General features: G+C 38.4%; 1 protein-coding gene across 3 annotated transcripts in view; it reads left to right on the forward strand.

The window, feature by feature from the left end:
• BTBD9 (BTB (POZ) domain containing 9) overlaps window positions 1-26,904 on the forward strand; it is a 94,935-nt gene that overhangs the window by 37,000 nt on the left and 31,031 nt on the right. For all 3 annotated transcript variants that reach the window (XM_081771711.1, XM_081771712.1, XM_081771710.1), the window contains 2 exons: window positions 3,192-3,411; window positions 25,679-25,908. In XM_081771711.1, coding sequence (XP_081627837.1) covers window positions 3,192-3,411; window positions 25,679-25,908 — 450 coding nt within the window. The remainder of the gene's footprint in view (window positions 1-3,191; window positions 3,412-25,678; window positions 25,909-26,904) is intronic.

The raw sequence follows: 26,904 nt of genomic DNA on the forward strand, positions 1-26,904 counted from the left end.
TTTCAGCATTGTAAAGATTTAAGTAAGAAACGGAATTTGGTAGGGATAGACCGTATGGAAATTCAGTTTCCATAAATTTTCGTATACTCTAACCCTATCAAATTACTAACTCTTGACAATGCTGACAGCTATTAGCGAAAATTCGACGTTTAATGTAATTTTTTAATTGATAAATAAGAATTTGGGGGCACAAAAGTGAGTGGATTTGGTGGTTTATTGTTAATTTAACGTTCGTTTAGATAGTGGTGTTGTGGTGAGAATGATCTTTATAAAACTGTACAGCTATGTAATCCATTTGTACGTATTTGGTCTAGGAATTAATTCGTGCGGTTTTTAATAAAAATTGAAGCTTTATTTCAAAAACAAAGTAAATGAATACGTTAACAAAAATATTGTCCATCGCTAGCCACTACTTTCTCCCATCTTTCAGGCAATTTACGGATTCCGTGTCGAAAGAATTCCTCATCTTTTGACGCAATCTAATCAAAGATCCATTTTTCGATATTTTTTGAAGAAGTGAACCGCTGTCCAATCAAATCGTTATTCATGCAATCGATCAAGTAGTAGCCAGACGGAGCAGTGTCTGGTGAATATCGCGGGTGGAGTAACACTTTCCATCCGACATTTTCCAAATAGGTTTTGACCGGTTTTGCGACATGTGGTCGAGCGTTATCATCTTGATAAATAAGTTTATTATGCCTGTTATTCCATTCTGGTCGTTTTCAGGCCAGAGCTTGCTTCAAACGCATTAATTGTTGTCGATAGCGGTGTCCATTAATAGTTTCACCAAGTTTCAGAATTTTATAGTACACCACACGTTTCAAATCCCACCATATATACAGCATAACCTTTGCACAATGAATATCTCGTTTCGGTTGTGAAGGACCTGGTTCACCTTGCTTCACCCAGGCCTTTTTTCGTTTAGGATTCTCGTAATGAATCCACTTCTCATCACCAGTTACAATTCGATGCAAAAATCCCTTCCTTTTCTGTCTTTGAAGCAGCAATTCGCAAACGGTTTTTCTTCTTTCAACGTCTTTCTTTTCAATTCATGTAAAACCCAATAAGACATCTTTTGAATCATTCCTGTGGCTTTGAGACGTTTGGAAACTGTTGTTTGCTCAACTCCAAATGCTTCTGCAAGTTCGTCCTGCGTTTGACACGAATCCTGATCAAGCAATGCTCTCAATTCTTCATCTTCAAATTCTTTTGGCTGTCCAAATTGCTTTTGGTCTTCCAAGCTGAAATCACCACCTTTAAACCGTGCAAACCACTTCTGACACGTTCGCTCAGCTAGAGCATGGTCACCAAACACTTCCACTAAAATATGATGACTTGCGGTAGCACTTTTCTTCATGTTAAAGCAATGAAGAATAACTCCCCGCAAAAACACTTTATCAGGCACAAAATGCGCCATTTTCAGTTGAAGAAAAAATGTTGTTGTTTCCGCTTCAAGCAACTGACATATACTAAACAAGATGCTCAATGACAGTAGTTTTCAACGCATGTTTGGATTAACGAAACTATGGGACAATAAAATAGTTACGCCATCTTTTGTAAAACCGCACGAATTAATTCCTAGACCAAATATAAGAAAATGAAAGAAAGTAATAGCATAGTTTACAAAACTTCGACAAGGAAAATTCTTTTTATTGAGACAAAATTTTAAATTTATAATTTTTCTGGTATATTCCGTATATTTTCATATTTTACCTTGACATTTAAAAATAACTATATACTGTAGGTGAAACTAGAAAATAGTTTCTTTCTTGCAAATTGATTTAATAATTGAATACATATTTCATGAACAAACCTTTTACAATCATCGAGAGTGGCATAATTTCCATCTGTGGGAGAAGTTTAAAAAGGATGGTTTATTTTCGGATGAGGTAATGAAATGTTTTAGAAATAAATTATTTAATCAGTAATCACAGTATAGCATAGTACATGATTAAATTGTAAATATAATAATACTTACCGTGAAGTATTTCGAGTATCAGTTATGTCGAACTGTTAATTTCGAGAACCACACTACTTTCAGTAGTGACAATAGTTACTAGGTGAAGTGGTGAGTTTGTAGTCATTACGTTGCATAAAAAAAGGTGGTTCACCAAAAAGTGTTTCTCGGAATATTAAGCACAAAAATAGTTTTACTGGGTGAGGCATAAGTTTGTGTGTTTTTAAACTTATCCGAATGTTTCATATTGTTTCTGTAAGTGTCGAGTATAACCAGTTAGTGTGATGTGTAGTGTTTGTCAGTCATTAGATAGGCAGCACCTGTTTTCGCACCACAGTCAAACTGAGCCGGTCACACGTAGAGGTCGATAAAGTGGCTTATTCACATACTATTAAGTCGTTACTGAAAAAAAGGGTGTGTGGGTGAAAATTGCGAAAGCTGCAAAGGAAATCCGTGCTGTGAAAGGGAAGGGAACTGAATATTCGGACAAACCGAAAGTAGTTTACGCAGTTACGTCAGACGACATGAGCGTTCAAGACAAATCTTGAACGTGTAGAGACAGTTTGCGTAATGACCAGTCCACGTAGAAGTACACTTAGTTGGCAACACAGATGAAATCCCAAAGCGGCCCGTGTGTAGTCATCTTCATTAAGTGGGGTTTTGTCTGAAGACACCCTCGTGCCCCACGAGCTGACAACACAGTAGAACAAAAAACTTAAGATTTACATTTAATTTCTTTAATAAAGATTTTACATTTTGTTTCTTGCAAATGTTAGGTTTACGGTTTATAGCTATACCCCACAACGCAAGTAAATGAAGATTTAGGAATGAAGTAGTGAATGGGGAAAACACCCTTGGCCACAATGTCACCTACCACGAATTGAAGTAGTAACCTGTGTCGAAGCAGGTATTCTTTATATCAGAAATATCCGCTTTATTAAGCTGTCGAAGGTCTCCAGTCAGTCACTTATTTTTTGCCAGTTATTTATTTGAAGTTTTTGGGCATAATATAAATAAATAAATGGTACTTTGTTACTTGACTTTGTATCAGAATCAGGCCATTCTAAAATATCCATATCGTCACCGCTATTTAATTATGATAAATATTAATATGTAAATAAAATTTTATACTTAACTGCATTGTAAATTAAGAGCACAATATCTGAATATGTTCTGTATTTAACGTTAGTAATAAATAGTAGACATAACGTTTTCCTGTTGTTTATTATTTCAGTGGCAGAAGAGAACGTTGCTCACCCAAAGCATGGCACCCAAGTTCTACAGGGAGAAATGCGGTCAGCGCTTTTAGATGGTGATTGCCACAATTACGATATGGAACGAGGCTTTACTCGACACGCTATCAGCGACAATTCAGAACAGGGTATTTTGATAAAGCTGGGCATGCAGTGCATTATCAACCATGTTAAAATGCTGCTCTGGGATAAAGATATAAGGTAAATATGTACATTTTCTGAAGTATATGGGTCTCGGAAATAGTATTTTCTTCTACCAAATGTATGAAGTAGAGATTGTGAAATTCAGAGTATTCAGGCATTAGAATTCGTTAATTATAATGGAGTTGTTCCATTAACGTGTATAAAAATTGTATGTTTACGTTGTTAATATTGTTATTTATTTATCTATACAGAGAAGAGAAAAGGTAAAAGATAAGAACTTAAGAATTTATATACTCGTTGAAATTTATTTAAGAACACCCTGTATGTATAATTTTGTTCTAATAAGATTCCTACTACAGAGTGTGTCTGTAGACGGCATGCTGATTTTAGTTTGAAGTTCCTAGCACACCGGCTATCGTAGACGGAAGGTTGCTAGTAGTGACTGAAAGGAGGTGCTGCTAGTAGTTTAAACGTTGTCGGACAACACGAACAGTGTAGTTGTGTATGTAAATCTGTCATGTGTGGATTTTGTAGTCTCTGCAATGTCAGGACGATGCCACTGAACGCTTATTGTCCATTGTAGTAACTTTGAGCATGGTGAGTGCATTGTGGCTGCGAGAGACTCAGTGGCAGTTCTCCAGAATAGCCACTCGAGTGGGTCGTGGTCCATTGGTAGTATTTGCGGTGGGAGTCTGAAGCTTTCCATAACATACGCAGGATCAGTTCCCTGCAACGCAGCGATGCATATGAAGTGAAAGGTCGTTTGTGGCGGCCAAACGGACAGAACAACAAATTGGCTATAAATCTCGAAAACAGGGAAATGTCAGGGAATTTTGCTGAGAGTCGGGGAATTTTGATTTGCTAAGAATGATATTTTGCAACTTTAAACTGAGAAACTTAGCTGTATTTTCCGCCATTCTTATGTAGCAGTATTGTTCTGCAGCTCTGCATATTATCTTTAGTTTTTGGCGTGATCAGTGGAATATAATCGGTGATTCACCTACGGAATGCAGTTGGATGAAGATGCAATAGTAAATTCATTTTTGACGCACACATAATTCCAATCTTCTTTTTCTTTCTTTTTCGTTCCCACTAGTTTCGATTTTATTGGAGCTTCCCACACAAATGAAGGGATTTTGAAGAGTGGTTTCTCGTGTTTAAACTTACCTGTTTTCATTGTAATGTATTTTAATTCGTGAAGGGGTTTATTTCTGAAGTGCCTATGAATTTACGAAAACTGCTGATGAAGTTGCACATCAGCGTATGCATTCGGTCGAAACTGGATGGATAGCCGGTCTAATTTCGTCGGACCCTGGATCTTTAAGTATAAAGTAAATCTGTAGATATCTAAAGTGTACTTTTATGTTGTGAGTTTTGATGAATCTCGTAATGAAGTGTCTCAAAAGAAGGAGATTGATATAAATGTGCGGTTCTGGAGTACTCTGAAAGGACAAATTAGCACGCGTTATTTGACACCGGTATTTTTGGTCCATTCTACAGCTTCTGATCTTTTAATCGCTTTCAGAGAGAGTCTCTCCCTCGAACTAAAAGAAACGATTATTTAAATTTCAATTGATGGCTCTTTTTAAAGCTTAACGAGTTTTTGTTACCATTTGGCTACACTTTTTTTGTTCTTGCCTATTGTAAATTGTGCGTATCTTCAAGTCAGATATCGCCAAATGATCCTGTAATACTTGATAAAGGAAGCCAACCGGTACATGTTATGCATGGAACATTTAAGGCTAACTGGAGAATCATTGAATTTCTAAGAGCTCTGCGCAACTTAAAGGATATTCCAGTACTATCTGCCGAGTACCCTCCTGTAGAGGCTCAGAAAATTTTCCAATCAAGTTTTGTTCTGTGTTGGCTTGAAAATAGTAGTGTTACCTAGTGAGCCATTAACATTTATCCGTTTTATATTCAATGTGTCAGGAATTATAAGAAAGTTTCCAGTTCTTTGAACTGTCAGATCGTGTCAGGCATATTGGAATATAAAATTCTCATTCCTAAACTTAGGTTTTTTAAATTCACTGGCTTTAGAAGTAGCACCGATTGACGCTTCTCTCAGTCCATTTCTTTCCAAGACTTTATTGGCTGTGATAAATGTGATACAAAAGTTTGTAAAACCAGAAGCTTTTAGTTCTTCTGGTTCATTTATTCGAATTCATTTGAAAATTAAAAAATTAAAAAAAAAAAAAAAAAAAAGTGAAAAATGTTAACGTTGGTGCTATATGCAGTGGCATAAGAAATACCAACGAATAACAGACTTGTATATTTTGAATTTTCTCCGAAAGTACAGAAAATGTCTATAGAAATTTGTTCTTAAACTTCTGGAGAAGTTATATTTATGAAGTGTAAATTGATTGGAATTCTTTCGTGTTTGGATCCTGATGTTTCTTGGGGATTTGACGTTGAAAGTGAGTCGTATCAAGTCTTTAAGCTGAACTAATTGAAATAATTGGTTAGGTGGTAATAGGACATAGTTGTGAACCAAGAGAGAGACGAGAGGTGTTAAAGAGAGACGCAAGAGGTGGGAAAAGACGACTTGTCTTAAAAAAAAAAAAAAAAAAAAAAAAAAAAAAAAAATTTCTCCAGCTTTTTTGCCCTGGGATTTTTATTCTTAATATTTCGACTTTAATGAAGAAATAACAGTACGTTCTACATTTCTTTTTCCATTAAAACACGAAAAAGCATTCCTGCATTCTGTAGAATTAATGCAAAAATATCACTTAATAAGAAAGAGAAAAGGAAAATCAATGGACGCAGTGGGCTTTCTAGTTCCAACGAATTGTTTGTAGAACAGTGTTAGCAGTGACTGTTGTGGAAAAGTAGCAATTTCGTGGAACAACATTGTCATTTACAGTTTTGCATAAGCTGAAACTTAAAAGTTAGTAATAGTTTAGGAGCTTAAGACACGTATGTAGGAGATTATACGGAACATATTTATATACGTAGCATTTATTGAGATGGTTAAAATTTGAGGGAGACCAGTTAAGAACACAATACCCAAGTTACGTATCAAACATATTGACAGGATAAGAAAGAAAATAATTCTGTGTATAATGATGTTTTATTACCATTAAAGTAACATAATGCTCAAAACTACCGTTAATAGCTTTAATTTTATAAAATAGACGTAAGTACCTTAAGTTTCTGAAGCTCTTAATAGTGTTACCCAACGGAGAATATGACTTTTGTATCTGTTTCTTTGTTTATGATAGGGGTCCACGGTGGCTCAGTTTCATTATACTTACCTGTGGCACGTGAAAACGTGGTACGATCCCAGCTCCCGCCAAGTGTTCTTTGTGGTGGACAATAATCGTGTGCATGGGTTTTCTCGAAGTTCCTCCTACTTTCATTATTCCACTATTATCATCCATCTCATCATCACTGTCTCCTTTAGCGGTGGTACATAACCGTGGGATGTTGAACTAAAAATGGATTATGTTACTTTTTTTGTTTGTTTCTTTCTTTCTTACCAGTACCAGTTTGACTGTAGGTAACCCGTGGAAAACACCTAACAAAATGTATAGCTTTCAAGCAATTGATAAGATGGTGAGGCAAACAAATTGACACTAGTGTTATGTTCGGTTGCACAACTTACAGTTGCTAGAAACCGATGAAATGTCAGTTTGAAAATCAATCAAGATAGCCAGTCCCAGTCTGAAAATAGTACTCTCTGTAGTGAATGTTGTGAGTGCACAATTTTAATTGTGGAATATACTTCAAGAAATCAAAGATGGTACTTCACACACAGTCATAAGAAGCGGAAATGTCCATTTTTTGAATAAAAAGCCTGCTTTTTATGGAAAGAAAAACCCACCACCGCAAAGACAGCATTTTTGCATCTCTATAGGCACTCCAAAGATTTTTGTTCGAATTCAAATTGTAAAACAGTTATGAGTAAATATTCTAGAACTGGTCAACATTTGAATACTTTTAACTAAAGAATTTGGATACTTCCGAGTACGATAATCTTAGAGATTATGTTAAAATGGTCTTTATTTTCTCTCTTGGAAAATTCAAATTCAGAAAGAGAGTTCTCTAACAATACGGAATGTGTAGTATATAATTTACTAGCATCGATTACCCGCTTCGCTTGGTTAAAATGAAAATTTAAATGCACGTCTCATGTGTTCGGTAGCCGTGAAATATGCTGTTTTCGTTTTGAGTGGCATCGATTTAAACGGCATCGGAAAGATCACTGTTCATCTCAGCGACCCCGAAAACTATGGATTCGACACTAATATTGGTCATTTTAGATCATTTTTATGTATCTTCCCAGTTCCAAGTTGCGGGGCTGAATTTAGTTTTAAATGGGATCGGAAGTGTCACTGTTCATCTCAGCGACCCCAGAAACTATGTATCAGACTCTAATATCAGCCATTTTCGATCATTGTATATATATATATATATATATATATATATATCTCCGCCGCCTCCTTCATGTTGCGTGGCACGGCATCGGAAGTGTCACCGGTCATCTTAGGACGTCGAAAACTATGTATTCGACACTGATACTGGTCATTTTAGATCATTTTTATATATCTTCTTCCTCCCCCTCTCCAAGTTGCGGTGCTGAACTTGGATTTAATCAGCATCAGAAGTGTCGTGCATTTCAAGTGACCCCGAAAACTATAGATTCGACACTAATATCGGTCGTTTTCGATCATTCATAAATATTGCTCCCCTACGTTGCACCGTCAAAGTAATATGACAAAACCATCTCAGGTCTGAACCTCATCTATGATGAAAATTTCATCGAGATCGGTCGGGTGGTTGAAGAGTGATGAAGTCAAAAAGGCAGTTACTTTCATTTTTAGTATATACAGGGTATTAATGAACTATACCGACAAACTCTTAAGAGGTGATTCCTTACATTAAAATAAGACAAAAAGTTCATACGGACCTATGGCGAAAAGTGCATAGTTTCAGAGCTTGGGCTGTCAAAAATCGAGAGAAAGCTAAATTTCAATAGGCCCCATTTCGAATTCCAGAAACTTTGGATGGTGGTTCTTATCAGCGTAAAGGAAGCCACGTGTACGCAATCCAAAAGTGCATATTTCATCAAATGTCAACAGGTGTAGAGGGTATTCCCTACAGGTTGTAATTCTCAGATATGTTGTCAAGAGAGTTTTCAGATATATCCTGATTTCAAGGAGAATCCAAAGTAGGCAGGAGGTAAGCCTTGACAACAAAGGGCATCCAATGCTTCGGAGGGAAGTCAGACGTATTAGAAACCTTCAGCTCCACTCTCTGCGCGCGCGCGTGTGTGTGTGTGTGTTTTCTGAATAACATGTAATGATATGTATTTCGTCACGGTATATTCCACGTTTTCTTCACTTATAAGCGTGAAAGAAAACATCGTAGAATGCGTTTTCCCAAGTACAAGAGACCGTGCTGCTGACGATCCTTAACACTTCCGACATCGCGCCAAAGGATTCCGTGTTCTCTGCTATCAAGGCTTATCGTTTGCCTACTTTGGACCAATCATGAAGTTAGAGCATAACTCAAAATTCGGTTGATGGCATGTCTGGGAATTTCACCCTACACGGAATACACACCCATTGAACATTAATGAAATATGTATTTTTTAATTGCATATGCGTGACCTCCTTTACACTGATAAGGACCACCATTCACAGTGTCTGGAAATAGAGCCTCTTGAAATTTGACTTTTTCGCGATTTTGGACAGCCTTAGCTCTGAAACTATGCACTTTTCGCCATAGGTCCCCTTACTCCCCCTACCCTAAGTTGCACCGTCAAAGTAAAATAATAAAAACCATCGCCGGACCGAACCTCATCTATGTTGAAAATTTGATCGAGATTGGTAGGGTGGTTCATATATATATATCTTTCTTCCCGTCCCCACCCCCGCCTCTAGATTCTACCGTCAAAAGGAAAATATTAAAAAAATTCCAGTCCTGAACTTATATATATCCCTCTCCTCCCCCTCCCCTAAGTTCTACCCACCCCAGGTGCAAATCTCATGTGTTCAAAATTTGATCGAGATCAGTTGTATGGTTCAAGATTCATTATGTTTTATTTATTTTCTTGTACTCCTCCCCCTCCCCTCCCTCTCTCCTAGGTTCTACCGTCAAGATGAAATAAAAAAAAACTCTAGTATCAAAGCTCATCTATGTTGAAAATTTGAGATCGCTCGGGTGATTCAAGAGTTAAGTCACAAACCTAGTCACTTTATATATATATATATATATATATATATATATATATATATACAAGGTGTTAACGAACTATACCAACAAACTGTAAGAGGTGATTCCTCAAAGTTCATATGAACCTATGGCGAAAAGTGCATAGTTTCAGAGCTACGACTGTCCAAATTCACGAAGAAAGCTAAATTTCAATAGGCCCTATTTCGAATTCCAGAAACTATGGATGATGGTTCTTATCAGCGTAAAGGAAGCCACGCATACACAATCCAAAAGTGCATATTTCATCAATTGTCAATAGGTGTAGAGAGTATTCCTTACAGGGTATAATTCTCAGATATTCTCTCAATAGAGTTTTCAGATATACCCTGATTTCAAGGAGCGTCCAAAGTAGGCAGGAGGTAAGCCTTGATAACAATCGATATCCAATGCTTCGGAGGGAAGGTAGAAGTGTTAGGAACAGGCAGCTCCATGTTTCTTTGTGTTCGGAATAACGTGTGATGATACGTATTTCGTCACTGTATATTTCACGTTTTCTTCACTTAAAGCATGAAAGAAACCATCGCACCATGAGTTTTCCCGAGTACGAGAGACTGTGCTGCTGACGATCCTTAACACTTCCGACATCGCGCCAAGGGATTTGTTTTCACTGCTATCAAGGCTTATCGTTTGCCTACTTTGGACCAATCATAAAGTCAAAGTGTATCTCAAAATTCGGTTGATATCATGTCTGGGACTTTCATCCTGCAGGGAATAATCTGAACACCCATTGAACAAAAATGAAATATGCATTTTTGGATTGCGTATGCGTGACTTCCTTTGCGCTGATAAGGACCACCATCCACATTCTCGCGAATTCGAAATAAGTCCTCTTAAAGTTTGGCTTTTTCGCGATTTTGGACAGCCCTAGCTCTGAAACTATGAGTTTTTCGCCATAGGTCCATATGAACTGTTTGTCTTATTTTGATATGAGGAATCACCTCTTAAAGTTTGTCGACATAGTTCATTAACACCATATATATATAGTGCATTCCACGAATAACACTAAGGCCCGTCTTCTGAAGAAACCAAGGCAAATAGAAGCATGAAACCTTTTGTAACCGTCAAGGGACATAAAAGACATTATGCTGATAAGGAGAATCCCCCAAAAGAAGGGCCTAAGGGAGTTACGGAGGTTAACGACAAAATTTTAAATAACAACCCCCACCATGTGGTACCTTGTTTGAAAGGTAATCACATTTAGAGACCAGTTTTGGAAACTACATGTTGGTAGCATGCCTCTATCCAACATGGCGCCAGTTCGTAAGTACGGTCGAAGTACGTTCCACGCATAGCACTAAGGCCCATCCCCTGAAGAAACCAAGACACATGGAAGCAGGAAACCTTTTGTAACCTTGAAGGGAAATAAAAGACAACATTATGCTGATAAAGTAAATTCCCTATGAGGGGGACCTAAAGGGGTTACGAGGGGTAACTACAAGTACTTCGACCATACTTGCGGATGGCCGCCATGATGGACAGACGCACGATAGCGACAATCAGTTTCCAGAACTAGTCTCTGCATGTCATTAGGTTTCAAACGAGTTACCACACGATGAGGGTTGCTATTTAAAATTTTATAGTTACTTCCCGTAACCCCCTTGAGCGCACCTCGTGGGTGGTTCTCCATATCAGTATAATGTTGCATTTTATGTCCTTTGAAGATTCCAAATATTTCATGTTTCTATCTGGATTGGTTTCTTCAGGAAATCGGCCTTAGTGTTATGCGTGGAACGTACTTTACGGATGGCCGCCATGTTGGATAGGGACACGCTAGCGACATGTAGTTTCCGGAAAATTTACATTGCTGATTGTAGGTGCCACATAAGTTGATGCGGGCCAGCAGGAATTGCCGACCAGAGATGTGCAATTTCCAAGATGCAGCGAGTTAGTTCATACCACTAGAGTTATTGGGGTTTCGTTCCATGAACATCAGGATGAACTACGGTTTTGTTTCAGGATCAGGTTTTGTTTCATGAATATCAGCGTTTTGTTTCATGAACACCTCCCCTCCCCTTGGTCGTCCAATCCTCAGAACTCGATGTTATCAAGCGCCTGTAGTCAGTCCTGGAGCTCATATCCTGGAGCAGATATCCTCCTCCATCGCTGCTGGCGAAACAATGCTGCAGTGTATGAGGAATACAGTATTCCTCTCTAAACGATTCATGACTTACATGCCTCCATTCCACGATGAATGACTTTTGGGCTTTTTTCAATTATGGATATGCATCAGCCCCACAAAACGGATACTGGCACGATCCGTAATAAAGGGGAAAAGCTTGGTCTTGCACCAAGGTACTTAATAATCAAAGACAAGTCAAGTGACACATCCGGAGCTCTTAATAAATTATCTCCATTTGTTAGACATCGCCAATTACAACATAGTGCCACACGAACCTTTCCTCCCGGACATATCCGCAAGTTGAGAAATGGGACATTACTTGTACAAACGATCTCCGATAAACAATCCAGACTGCTCTTAGCTTGTACCCAGTTAGAACCTGTTCGTATTCTTGTTGAACCTCATGGTCAATTAAATACCAGCAAGGGAGTCATTACCTGTTTTGACCTCGAATTACCGAAATCTGAAATCTGTGAAGAATTGAAGGACAGCTGTGTTACTGATGCGCATCGCATCGCCACAAAGAAGAATGGTACAGTGCAGCCAACAGATTCTTACATGATCACCTTTGATTTACCTAACCTTCCGACGCAGTTGAACATCGCTTACCACTGCTTGAAGGTCTGTCCGTATATGCTATTACCCGTACAGTGCTTTAACTGTCAACATTTTGGCCACTCAGCCCCATCCTGTAATACCTCTGCCATTTGTGGTAACTGTAATTCAGCAGCTCATGGCCAGGCCCCATGTGCGACCCCAACTACGTGTCCTAACTGTAAAGGTGGCCATCCAGCTTGGTGACATGACTGTCCTAATTTTGTGGGTGAGAAGATGATTCGTGAACTCATGGTCTTAGAGAAAATATCAGCAGCTGAGGCTAAACGCAGGCTATAATCCAAGGTTTCCATTGGCACTAGTGTCTCTTCACTTTTGAAGAACACCAGATCTCAAAGTACTCAAACAGTCGATACATCCCCTAGACTGAACTTGATGTTCCCAGTGTGCCCGTCTCCTCCAAGGAGTCCCTTGCAACTGGTAAAATCAGGAATCTCCCGCTCGAAGCACAGGTCATCTTCCGCTTCGCAGCCTACGCTTACACCGAATGATCCTTCGTCTCCTCGGATCGTTAAGCAACCTTCTGCATCTCAGCCACCTGCCGCTCCGGCTGCTGGCTCCACCTCGATTGCCCCTAAATCCCAGCTTTTGAAGCTGTTCCACAGCCTGCCTCCTACTAAACCACTCACCAAGAAGGAACCAAAAACAGCTCCAGTCTCAGGCTTCCAAGGCTGCCTCCATCTCTTCCACAGCTACTTCTTCTGCCAAACAGTCGAAGAAATCTCCACGCACCCAATCTTCTAATCCACCTGGAGCAAAGAAACAGAAGCATACATCACGCTGTCCCGCTAGTGATGACGAGTCTCTTATGGATGATATGGTGGAGGAGGAGTTTGATAATTTTACTGTTGTGGAAGGTCGTCAAAAAGGCAAGCGCAGTACCTCGCTTCTTGTTCTCGACGCTTGTTGAATATCTCCTTCAGTGGAATCTAAATGGTTATTCCACACACTACGAGGAATTTAAGCAATTATTGACGTTGTTTCTTCCTACCATCTTCTGTCTTCAGGAAACTCATTTTACCTCTACTAGTAATTTAGTTCTCTCTGGTTACACTTAATATCGTCATGATCAGCTCACTGCTGCTCGTGCAGCAGGTGGTGTGGCAATCGGTGTCTCTGATGCCTACCACTCTGCTCTCGTACATGTGAACAGTGATTTCCAGCTTATAGCTGTTCGTGTCTTTTTGAGACAGCCTGTTACTTTTTGTTCTATCTACCTTACTCGCCTTGTCATCTTTACTGCTGCCGATCTTGACCGATTGCCCGACAGCTTCCATCCCCATTTCTGTTTGTGGGTGATTTTAACTCCTACCATGCACTATGGGGCTCTCCTCGGAATGAGCCTCGAGGTCAAGAGATTGCCTCTTTCCTTGACAACTCTAACTTTTGCTCCTAAATGATGGCAGTCTACATATTTTACTACTGCTACTTGTACCTACTTTCATTTGGACCTCTCCATTTGTAGTCCTTAACTTGGTGCCCACCTCACTTGGCGCGTGCATGACGATCTCTGTGGCAGTGACCACATTCCTATTATTGTCAATGGACTTTCGCTTGTCTTTTCCGTTCCTTCACTGCCTATAAACTACGTAAAGTTGATTGGGCTCGTTTTTCTGCAACTTTTCAGTTCACTTTAGAACCCCGTTTTTCTGTTGATGATCATTGTGAGGCCTTTCAGCAGAGTATACTGGCAGCTGTACACGACTCTATGTCCATCTGTGCTGGTTCCCGGTGTAAAAGAACCGTTCCGTGGTGGTCTGAGGAGATTCACGACGCTATTCTGGCCCGACGTCGAGCACTCGTACTTTTCATCGTGCTCCTACAGATTATAATTTGGCTTAATTTCGTCTTCATGCTCGCTATCTGATTATTCAAACTAAACATAGCTGGCGCACTTATGTTTCATCTCTTACTGCTGGCAGTTCAATGACAGCGGTCTGGTCGCAGCTTCGTCGTCTCCAGGGGCATGTTTCCTCTGTTCCTGCCCTTGTCATCGATGGTGTATTGGTCACTTATCAGGATAGAATTGTTGCTGAATTAGGACGTCATTTTGCGGATGTCTCCAGTTTTACTCACTACTCAGCAGAGTTCCTCACTCAGAAACAACGCACTGAACGTACACCCTTTCAGTTCCTCTCTCGTTGGCAAGCAACATCATCTTGACCTGTACTGGCTTGAAGACTCCTTCCATGCTGCCTGGCGTAAAGCATACATTATTCCTATTTTGAAGTCTGCCAAACCTGCCACGTCCAGTGAAAGCTACCGCCTGATCGCCTTGACCAGCTCTCTGTGTAAACTTTTGGAGAAGATGATCAATACATGCCTAGTCTGGTTTCTTGAACACCATGGCCTCATTTCTAATCTCCAGCGTGATTTTCGACGTTTTCATTCAACTACTGATCATCTTATCCATCTTGAAAGTGCTATCCAGGATGCCTTCCGCTATCAGAAACTTGTGATAGGAATTTTCTTTGACCTCGATAAAGTCTAAGACACGGCTAGGCGTTATGGCATTTTACGGCCACTGCATATCTTGGACTTACGTGGCCACTTGGCTCTCTTCATCCAGGGCTCTCTTCATCCAGAACTTTCTCCAGCAACGTTATTTTAGAGTCAAGCTTGGAGCTACTCTTTTGCTCAGTTTCCACAGGAGAATGGAGTTCCGCAGGGCAGTGTGTTGAGTGTCACTTTGCTGTAGCAGTGAACAGCGTGATGTCGCAGCTCTCCCCTTCTGTTCGTGGACTGCTTTATGTGGATGACTTTACGATCTACTGTCGCTCACGTGATTTCCGTACTATTACTCGACAGTTGCAGTTAGCGCTCAACCGCCTTCACCGATGGTCTTCCACGCTGCCACACAATACCAAAACACACTGCGTACATTTTTATCGCCTTCGTCACTGTGCCTGTGATCCTAAGCTATTCCTTGTCAGCTCTCGACTGTCCTATGTCCCCAAATTCGTTTTCTGGGCTTGGGATCTGACAGAAGACTTACCTGGGCTGTTCATATTCGAGACCTGAAATACCGCTGTCTCCGCTCCATGAACTTACTACGTTTGGTGTCTCATCTTTCGTGAGGTGCTGACCATGTGGTGATACTGCGTCTATATCGCAGCCTCATCCGTTCATAACTGGATTATAGTTCTGTTGCATATTGTTCTGCTCGACCTTCCATTTTACGTCATCCGGATACTGTTCATCATCTGGGCCTTCGTTTGGCGCTTGAAGCTTTCCAAAACCAACCCTATTCCTAGTCTCTATGTCGAGGCTCATGAACCATCTCTTTCACACCGTTGGGACTGCCTGCTCTTGCGCTATTACATTCATATCCGTGCCCTTGTGGCTGGTGCTAGCTATGACAGATATCAAGCACGACCTACTGCTACTCGGGCTTTTAGCATTCGTGCAACAGACCTTGTGGCTTTTCTTGGACTAGACGTCCATGCAATTTGTCCATTGGGCTTCCTGCCCATTTTTCCGTGGACTGTTCTTCCACCAGTCGTCAGCTTTCATCTAGCGTAATTTAAGACGACTCACCAGCAATCAAGAATTTTGTCAGGAGTTCTCCTCTTTTCTGGATCAGTACTACCCCTACACTGTCTTCTACACAGATGGTTCAAAGCATGAGGTTTCTGTTGGCTGTGCCTTCGTCACGGATGAACTTAGCGCTAGCTTCAAGCTCCATCCTACTTCCAGTCTTCACTGCTGAATTGGTTGTATTTTGGAGACTTTGCATTATATTCGTCAAAGCCATCTTCGAAATGTTTTCCTCTGCTCTGATTCCAGCAGTGTTTTATGTAGCCTTACTGATGTGTCAATTGTGCACCCTATAGTTCAGCAAATTCTAATTTCTTGCCCCTCCGTACGTCTGGCAGGCTACGATGTACAATTTTATTCGGTGCTTGAGCATGCTGGTATTCCAGGGAACGAGCGTGCTGACTGTGTTGCCAAAGAAGCTGCCCTTACAGGACCTGACTATGTCATCACTCCCCAGCTCAGATCTTCGTCCTGTAATCGACTGTCGTCGTCTTCAGCACTTGCTGGCAAACTGGGATGAGCAACTTCAGAATAAATTGCACGCTGTCAAGCCTCTACTTGGTGTTTGGGCCACAAGTTCTCGTCCTTCACGACTGAAAGAACGACGATTGGCACGCCTGCATATCGGGCATAACCATCTGACCCATGGCTACCCACCTTCGTGCACCCCTTGTGGTGCATTTCTGACCATCCGCCATCTTCTTGTGAAATGTCTTTCTCTTGCTCCAGATCGAGCCCGCCTGGGCTTATCAGCTGATATGTCTACATTGCTTGGAGACGATGTCAAGATGATCCAGGAAGTTTTCTCCTACTTACAGTATGCGCAAGTACTGATTGCTTTGTGAGTGCATTTCTCACGTTTCTTTTAATTAATTTATCTCTCATTTTATCTAATGTTTCTTTTTCGTGGCGGTTTTATGCTTGTCATAACATTTCCTTCCATTTATCTTCTTTTCTGCACAGTCATATTCAGTACTAATTATGAGCTGCCCAACGTGTGTTCACCTATTGTCCCTGAGCTACTCCGGCAGAGAAGATTAACATGTCTTTGTGTATTAAGCAGTCCTTGTGTTTGTGTGTTGAGTTTGTACATTTCTTAAATGCTATGACATTTTAATTTGTAAGTAAACTGACATCTTTTATCTGTTATAGACTTCGCTTTTAATCTATATTTTATGAAGAAATATACTTTTTTATAGGGTATTTTCATCTTATACTGTCACAAGGGTGCAAAAGACCTCGCTGTCGACGCGCCCAACTAAACTCTTTCAATCAATCAATCCACGACAAATGAGAGGTGTTTCCTAGGCTTACGGTGATTCTACTCTGTATTAACCGGGTATAGTAGTGAATAGTTCTTGGAAAATTGCTACACAGCTCGCCGAACTAGTGACGAGCGCACTACTTTTGCGCGATTGCACAGACACATCTTTGTCAGCAGTAGTACGAACTCAGAGATTACACCACCACATCATATGGGGATGAGATTGAAAATAGTACTGAAAGAAAATACTGGTAACACATTGAGGATGATCGGAGATATGCATCGAGGAAAATATCGTAGCTTTTGGGGAAATATAATTTCCTCCCCGGGCCACCCTTTCAAATCATCACTAGTTCACACAACTCTGAAAATATAAAATAGGGAATCCGATATCCCAATGTGACCTGAAGTATTACTAACTTGTTTCTAAATCTGTGTGCTCCACCGCGGGTTGAACCAGGGATTACATATTAATCGTTCTGCTATAAAAAGAAAAGTTCCTTATTTAAACAAAGCTATAGCAGGTTTTAAAGTGTGCTGTATGAAATGAGAGAATTTATTGCATATTTCAACATACAATATTGTTTCGATTTTTTAAATATATGTAATACATGCTGTCTCGATAAGTGCATAATTATCTTTTATTTTTATGATCATTAAATTCTTTCTGTTTTCACACAATACTGCGCTCAGTCGGATATATTATTCTTAGTAAAAATTAAGTACGTGTTCACGTTTATTTTTAATTGCAAAACGAGACAATTGAACAGAGAAATCAATGTGACATGAAATAGCATACCCAAGTGGCGATTAATGTATTAAAACTAATCTGACATTTGGTGCCTCCCTGTTTTAGAACCGAAGAAAATCTGAACGACGATTGAAATAAGGGATTTAAAACGAGATTTGCCAACGAATGGGATGCTTAACGTTTACTATTCAATGTACACCTTACAGTGACAAGCATTTCGTTTGGAATAGTGTAACGAAAGGGCACTTTCAATTCCAGGCCTTTGTGTGGCCAATGGTAAGGAACAAATTTGTTGTGCTAATTTTTCGTTAATTGTCTGTCGAGTGCTGAAACGTTGCTTAACCTAAAACATACAAATAAAATAAAAAAAGGTTATGTAGAATTTCGTGACAGTAGGACCCCCTGCGTGATGGTGGTGGTGAGCATTTTTCAAGGCACCTGGGAACCAGAAGGCATTTCCATATGGATTAGTGATCCTTGCGCCTCGTTCAATCAGCTTTTATTTATGTATGTGTGTGTCACCAAGGTTTACTTGCACTGCATTAATGCCAGTGATATCACGTTATAGGAGAGATTTGTTTCAGATGTATAGTACGGAAATCTCATTGTTGTAAGTTAGTGTCTCACGTAGCTTACGCAGCTCAAACGTTGTCATTGAGGAAGGCTAAGAGTAAATAATTATGACAGCATTCATAGATGATCTCTTTGTCTTTGCACCCATTTAACATTCCTTTTTCTAATTTTAGATAAATAAATATGTTAAGAGTTCGAAATCTGAGATGGGCGTCGTAGGATTTGAACGAAATGGTATTTGCGAATGTTTGTTAACGGATAAAATAACTGTTGGGTAACTGGAAACTCTGGCGATGGCTTTACTGTTTAGCATTCTCGAAGTTATTTTCAAATGGGATCCACTTTTGTTAGTCAGAATGATCTGTGGACTACTTTATTCTTATCCTCTTCAAAAGCAAGTTTATCATTTTTTAAGTGTTTTAAGCATATACCAGTAAAGTTATATTTTAAAAAACTGGATCCCATTATAGTTCTTTTTAATTATTGAAGATTATCAAAAATATTTTATAATAATACATATGAAGGGTAAGGGAAAAAAAGAAGGAATGTCACAAAACTGTATTTTCGAGAAAACGGCGTTTTAATATTGAAAGCCGCGTAAAAAAGAATAGGATTAGTCAAAACTTTTGCCCCTTTATATATGGATATTTTTACATCTACGGATGCTTACATATACAGTCAAATAGTACTAAGAGTCATCAACAGATAGGACAGAGTACCCGATAAAGCACACACATGGACATTCCTTGTTTTTTCCCCTTACCCTTCATATACTGTAAATAAGCTTTGATTTGTGTAATCGTTACGTTATTAAGCTACAATCTATACATGTTTGAGATTCTCATCGATAATGTGTGAAGTATTCTGCCTTTCGGCGGGTCCTGGGACTGATGATTTTTTTTTTTTTTTAAACTTTAGAATATATGATACGTAAGTAAAATGAATTTTATTTTATTTTGGTGTTTTTTTGACTAATGTTTAGTCTAAGACAGGGTTCTTACAAATCTGGAAAACTGGGAAAAACGGAAAAGTCAGGGAAAGTGAAACAATGCTCAAATGTCAGGGAAAATAGTGCTTAACCTGGAAATCAGGGAAAATTGGGGATTTTTCTCAGGAAATGAAACTATTGTCCATCTTCTGTATTTGTTAAGATAAGCCAATAATTCAGTTATTATTTGTTGAAAGAAGCACTGCCAATAAATGATTTTCGTTGAGTTTTAGTTGTGTTTATAGTACGGTATGTAAACTTGTTAAGTGAAGTAGTTAGTGTACACAACTTTATTTCTAATATTAAGAATGTAATTTATGAAGATATTTTGATTTTTTACACTTCACGTTATAAATGGTGGCATTTCTTTCTGTTGGGAACATAATAGTGTAGAAGTACTGTTAAGTAAATGAGAGTACTGCTCAACCTTTTTTCACACCGTAATAGACTGTAACTTTTTTTTGAGAATATATAATAAAATTTAAATGCCGATGTCCAATAAAGAAGACTGAGGGCAAGCTCAAGAAGTTAAAAGTAGTCTGAAAGCCCCAAAGAATGTAGATGTAGGATTCGAGAAAAAATGCATTGGGTAGCTTAAAGATGTCAAGGAAGTAGATAAGTGCAGTTTCTTCAGTGATTGTCAAAAATTTTTGATGGACACTACAGAAAAAATACTCGAAAAATTTCCTTTGTCCGGATAAGAATGACGAAGTGCATGGAAATACTCCATCAGTCGTTTCGTCTCGATAATGTTAAAGCAGAGCTAGTTCAGAAAAAGTTCGAATCTTTTCTTCAGCCGGCTAGAAGTGTGTAGGCGTCTTATTTTAATTCAGATGGAAGCAAAACAAATCTTGTTGAGCTTTATAAATCAGTTATAAGTGGCAAAAGTGAATTCAAATACTTGAGTGTTGTGAAAATGACATGGATTATGTCACACGGAAATGCAAGTGTAGACTCTGGTATTTCTATTAACAAAAGTTTATGGTAGAAAATTTGCAAGAGCTTCTTCAGTATCCCAACGACAACTGGTAGATTGTTTGACCTACATAGGTGAAATTAGAAGTCTCAATGCTTCAGATCCAGAACTCTTTAACTTCTTGTGAAAGGTGGGAGAACAAGATACGATTCGGCTTTGGAAGAAAAGAAAGAGAAAATAGAGGTCTCAGGCAGTACTTACACGGAGGAAAATGGCTAAGTTAAAAGAACTAGGAAAAAAAAAAAAAAAAAAAAAAAAAAGATGACTTAAGAGAAAACAGCGATTGGAATCAAAATAAATTGAAAGTGAGATCAAAATTTTAAAGCAGTCAATCTAAGTAACTGAAACAAGTAATCATAGCTATTATTGTTAAAAACTTTTAAGTAGTGTTCCTACTTACTTAATATCATAAGTTGTTTTTGAATCAAAGATCCAATATATTTCAGGCAAAAATTTTCTTGTAGGTCTTATATCTGGAGAACTACATATAGTGTACCCAAACCAAACTATCACTTAACTCACTGTCAGTATGATATGCTTACTCAAAAAAAAAAAAAAAAAAAAACGAAAACTCGATTTAGGGGCCGTTCAAAAATTTTCTAGCTTCTGATCCAAAAACTAATTACCGGCCAAGATCGCAATCTTTCGATCCATTTTGTGGATCATTTCTAAAATTCAGTGAAACCTGTCAACTTGGCCACCTCTCTAAGTTGGCCACCTGCTTATCTTGGCCTAGTTCGTCTTGAACCTGCATTTTCTCTTAAGACATTCGTTACTTACTACTCTATAAGTTGGCCACCTGTCTATCTTGGAAGTTGGCCACACTGAAGCAATGTTTATCCTATGATGATAATGATAAATTTACCTGCGTATCTTGGCCACGCGAAATATGTTTTGTTATTTTTCTTAACTCTTTCTTATTCCCATATGAGAGGCAGATGTTCTGTATTTGTGACTGGACACAAAGAAGCATAGATTCGCACGATTTGTTCTTGGAGGTCAATGGTCAGAACACTACCCTCATAAAAGGGTGGTGAAAGAAGGTGTGAATAAGAAAAAGCACGTACAGGAATTCAGGAAATGGTTGTACGTATTTGTTTACCCTGTCTGTTTTGGTAAAACCATTAGCTATATCAACTCCTCTCATCAGTGGGGAGCGTTAAAACTAACCATCTCAATTGTCAACTATTGACACCTGTCGGCTTGTCAAAAGATAGCGGAGTGTTTGAGATATCAATTCCTTCAAGATTTTCTCAAAACATCTTTTGCTCCGAAGGAAACACTTTTAGCTCATTAACAAGAGGTAGTTAACTACAATATTAGACTGTGCATATCTGCCAAAAAGAATAAAACAAATACATGTAGAACGAACCACCATTCAGTAACAACTGAAAAGATGTCATATAAATTGCATATGAATTTCTCAATTTATAACTTAGCTTTTCTTGTTTTCAATCTAAGTAACTCAGTGTGCTATAATATCAATTTCAATAAACTGCGTACATACGCTTCAATTTCATGCTTGTTTGTGTTATTGTGTTTTCAATCCGAATAATCCAATGTACCAGACTAGTTTCCAGGAAGAGAAAGGTATGCACATATATTAAATATACTATAGTAATATTTTCTAGTACTGTATATTTTTATGATTACACTATATACATTATTTATAACTAGCTGTCGTGCTAGTTAGGTGGGATGGGAATGGATCTGCAAATTCCGGAAATTTTACGTTCTTTTACGGGGAAGGAAATAAAAATCACCAGTTAGGAACAGGTTTTTTCGTTCATAAACGTATATTACCAGCAATTAAACGAGTTGAATTTGTTACTGACAGACTTTCTTTTATTACTCTTAAGGGACGGTGGTGTGATATTATTGTTTTAAATGTACATGCCCCAACTGAAGATAAGGACGACGATATAAAAGACAGTTTCTACGAAGAAGTGGACCGGATATTTGACCAACTCCCGCGATACCATATGAAAATTCTATTAGGGGATTTCAACGCGAAGGTAGGACGAGAGGATATTTTCAAACCGATTATAGGGAACGAAAGTCTGCATAATGAAAGTAATGACAACGGTGTTAGACTCGTGAACTTTGCAACATCCAAAAACCTAGTCGTGAAGAGTACAAAATTTCCACATCGCGACATTCATAAATACACTTGGACATCACCAGATGGGAAAACACATAATCAAATTGATCACGTTTTAGTAGATAGAAGAAGGCAATCGAGCATAATTGATGTCCGGTCGTTTAGAGGGGCTGATTGTGACACTGACCACTACCTGGTAGCAGCGATAATACGAGAGAGGTTATATCGTTGAATAAAGGTAATATTCATTGTCCGAAAACGGAGAGATTCAATTTAAAGAAATGAGAAGAGAGCCAGGTGAGAGAGAAATACCAGATTGAAGTTTCGAATAGATTCTCGGCTTTAGAAGATTCGGAATGCACTAGTGTTGAGGATACCTGGATTGAAATTAGAGATAGTATTAAAATTTCAGCAAAAGAAAAATTGGGACACGCGGAAACACGTAGGAACAGACCAGGAATGCATAAAACTAGCAGAGAAGAGAAAACAGGCAAAATTACGCTGGCTGCAAAATCCGAATGAAATAACTACACAAAATTTCGCAGATATCAGGCGGGAAACTTCTAAAACTTTTAGAACAAAGAAACGCGATTTTCTGAAAGCTAAAATTATTGAACTTGAAGATAATAGTAAAAATAAAAACATCCGGGACACGTATAAGGGAATCAACGAATTTAAGAAAGGCTATCAACCTCGTGCTTATATATTAAAGAAATCTGACGGTACAGTTCTCACTGACACGGATAGCATCTTAAATAGGTGGAAAGATTTCTTTGACGACTTGCTTAACACGCAACCAAAAACTAGTGTACGTGGAGAGGAGATACACACCGCAGAACCGTATATTCCAGAACCCAGCCGAATAGAAGTAGAAACCGCTATAAAGAAATTAAAGAAACACAAATCTCCGGGTGTACATGAAATTCCAGCTGAGTTAATTTTAGCTGGAGGCGAAAAATTGTGGAACAAGATACACAAACTCATCCTCCTTATCTGGAACAAGGAAGAATTGCCACAAGAGTGGAAAGAATCAATCATTGTTCCAATTCACAAGAAAGGCGACAAAACTGACTGTAATAATTATCGGGGCATTTCTCTTCTGTCAACATCCTATAAAATCCTTTCAAATATTCTATTAGCAAGACTGACCCCATACGCAGATGAAATTATTGGGGATTATCAGTGCGGATTTAGACGAAATCGATCAACTATCGACCAAATATTTACCATTCGCCAAATACTCGAAAAAAAGTGGGAATACAATACCCCGGTACATCAACTATTTATTGATTTTAGAAAGGCGTACGACTCGGTTAGGAGAGAAACATTATACAACGTTCTTACAGAACTTGGAATTCCGAGAAAGCTAATTAGATTAATTAAGATATGTTTAAATGAATCCCAAAGTAAAGTCCGGGTAGGAAAATTTTTGTCCACGAGCTTTCACGTCGAAAATGGCCTGAAACAAGGAGATGCGTTGTCGCCATTATTATTTAACTTTGTTCTGGAATACGCTATAAGGAAAATCAAAGATAGCAACCAGGATCTAGAGTTGAACGGTATTCAGCAGGTTATGGCATATGTTGATGATGTAAATTTAATTGGGGATGATAGGAGAACAATAGAGAGAAATGCAGAGATCTTATTAAACGCTTGCAGTGACATGGGTTTAGAAGTAAATACAGAGAAAACTAAATACATGGAAGTGCGTCGGGACCGTAATACGGCAAATTGTGGAGGCGTTAAAATATTAAATAATACTTTTGATAAAGTGGATACTTTCAAATATTTAGGATCAATATTAACAGAGGAAAATCATATCCACGAAGAAATTAAATGTCGACTAAAAGCAGGGAATTCGTGTTACTATTCGGTTCAAAATCTCTTGTCGCGAATACTGTCGAGGAATTTGAAGCTTAAAATATACAAAACGATAATCATGCCTGTTGTTTTGTATGGCTGCGAAACATGGTCACTTACTCTGAGGGAAGAACATAGACTGAAAGTATTTGAGAACAAGATCCTGAGACGAATATTCGGACCCAAGAGGAACGAGAATGGGGAATGGCGGAAGCTTCATAACGAGGAACTACATAATTTATACGGTTTACCCAACATTGTTAGAGTCGTTAAGTCTAGGAGGCTTAGGTGGGCAGGTCATGTAGCTAGAATGGAAGAAAGTAGAAACGCTTTCAAAGTCCTGACTGGAAGACCAATCGGAAAACGACCATTAGGAAGACCTAGGCGCAGATGGGAGGACAATATTAAGTTGGATCTCGCAGAGATTGGAATCCAAAGTAGAAACTGGATGCAGTTAGCTAAGGATAGAAGTCAGTGGAGAGCTTTTGTGAACGCGGCATTGAACCTCCGGGTTCCATAGGCCAGAGAGTTAGTTAGTTAGTTAGTTAGTTAGCTGTCGTGCCACTGCTTATTAAAATTTTACAATCAAGTAATACTAGAAATCCTATTCTAAAAATACACAAATCACACTTATTTTCTGTAAGTTGGCCACTTTTCGATGGAACCGATGGTGGCCAATATAGATAGGTTTCACTGTACCTTTTAATATGTTGTATAATATGTATAACATAATAAATTTATGTTTTATTGTGATAACAATTACGATCTATCGCACTAACTGAAAAAAAAAAATCGGTACAAGAAAATAGAGGTTAAGGAATTGGCACGGGCAGCTGTAATGTTCGCTCCCCATAACTTTCATTATGTTAAACTTTCTAATATTTTTTTAAAGCTTACACTTAGCCTTTTGTATGGCTTTGTGTCTACTGTTTAGTGTTGCAAACGGAAAGTTGCTGATCTTTTGCAGCACACAGGTTAAGAATCACTGGCCCAAGTCTTTATTTAGCTTTTACAGGCGTTCATCATCAATATCTTATTAAATGTCGCGGGTCAGGGAAAATGGTTGGTCTTCCACCTAAAATCAGGGAAAATGATAAAAGTAATTTCGTGAACCCTGCTAAGAGAACCACAAGGACTGACCTCGAGAGAACCACCAGTTCGCAGACCACAGTTTGAGAAACGTTATTCGAAGCTACTGTTAAGTAAAAATCATTCGTTTCGTATTTACTAAGAAGATTGAAGCTAGTATTCATTAGCTGTATAACATTTTGTGTATTTATTACCTTTCTGTAGTTAACGATTCTTGATTTTTTCTTTATTCTAGATCTTATTCATACTACATCGAGGTGTCTATGGACCAGAAAGATTGGGTGAGAGTGATAGACTACACTCGATACTTCTGTAGATCATGGCAATATTTGTACTTCGAACCTCGTGTTGTGCGTTATATAAGAATTGTTGGTACGAATAACACAGTCAATAAAGTATTTCATGTAGTCTCCTTCGAAGCTATGTACACAAACACACCATTTGAACTGGAGAAAGGGCTAGTTGGTGAGTTAACGAGTTGTGGGCGGTATGAAGTTTTAATAGTGATATTTCTTCGTAATGTTGCATGTCTAACTAATTATAATTATAATCTAAAAGTAATTGAAAAAAGGCACTTATCATTGCGCTCGTTAATAATAATAGCATTGGAGTCAATTTCAATAACTTGCTGTTATCATTATCCACCATGGTAAATAACCATAATAAAATTTGAAATATCTCACTTATTCCTTTTCATTTTCTATAGAATGTTCGTCTCCAACGAATTTTCTGTGTAATTCCAATTTGTAAACTGACAACACAACATTGCTGCACGTCTTGCAAATAAGAACAGAAGTAAAACACTAAACTGCTGAACAAGACTGCACTATTCATAAAAATAATAAATACTTTACATGTTACGCTTCGATCTTCTAACCAAGATCCTCATCAGACATACATCAGTCTCATTAGACATAAATCAGAGTGTATGTCTGATGAGGATCTTGGTTAGAATATCGAAGTGTAACATGTAAAGTATTTATTATTTTTATGAATAGTACAGTCTTGTTCAGCAGTTAAGTATTTTATTTCTGCAGTTTGCAATAACTGTGTGTGATCTGCTGAAGCTTATCAAATATTTACAAATTCTTATCTAGTATGTAAATTTCGAAAAGATATAATTGTCGTACGAACTATTTACGTAAAACATCTCTATTAACATCCAATTTGTCAAGATTGGTCGGTGATATTTTTGAAAATGTTCTCAATGGCCAGAATTTCAAGAACTTATACTTATGCGAAACAATGTATTTCTGTTATTTTCTAATGTGAACGAATTCTAAATGCTTAACTTAAAAATTTACAATACCTGTTTCAATTGGCCAGAAAGTTCGTTGGAGGTGAACAAGAGATAGAAGGCTATGTAGAGGAACAAGTGACAATCACCTTTCATTAATTAATTAATAATGCTATTAGAAGATTATTGGAAGAGTCTTCCACATGAGTGTTATCAATTTTCCA

This window comes from Thermobia domestica, chromosome 9 (assembly GCF_964235325.1).
Source record: "Thermobia domestica chromosome 9, izTheDome1.hap1.1, whole genome shotgun sequence".
Taxonomy (NCBI): domain Eukaryota; kingdom Metazoa; phylum Arthropoda; class Insecta; order Zygentoma; family Lepismatidae; genus Thermobia; species Thermobia domestica.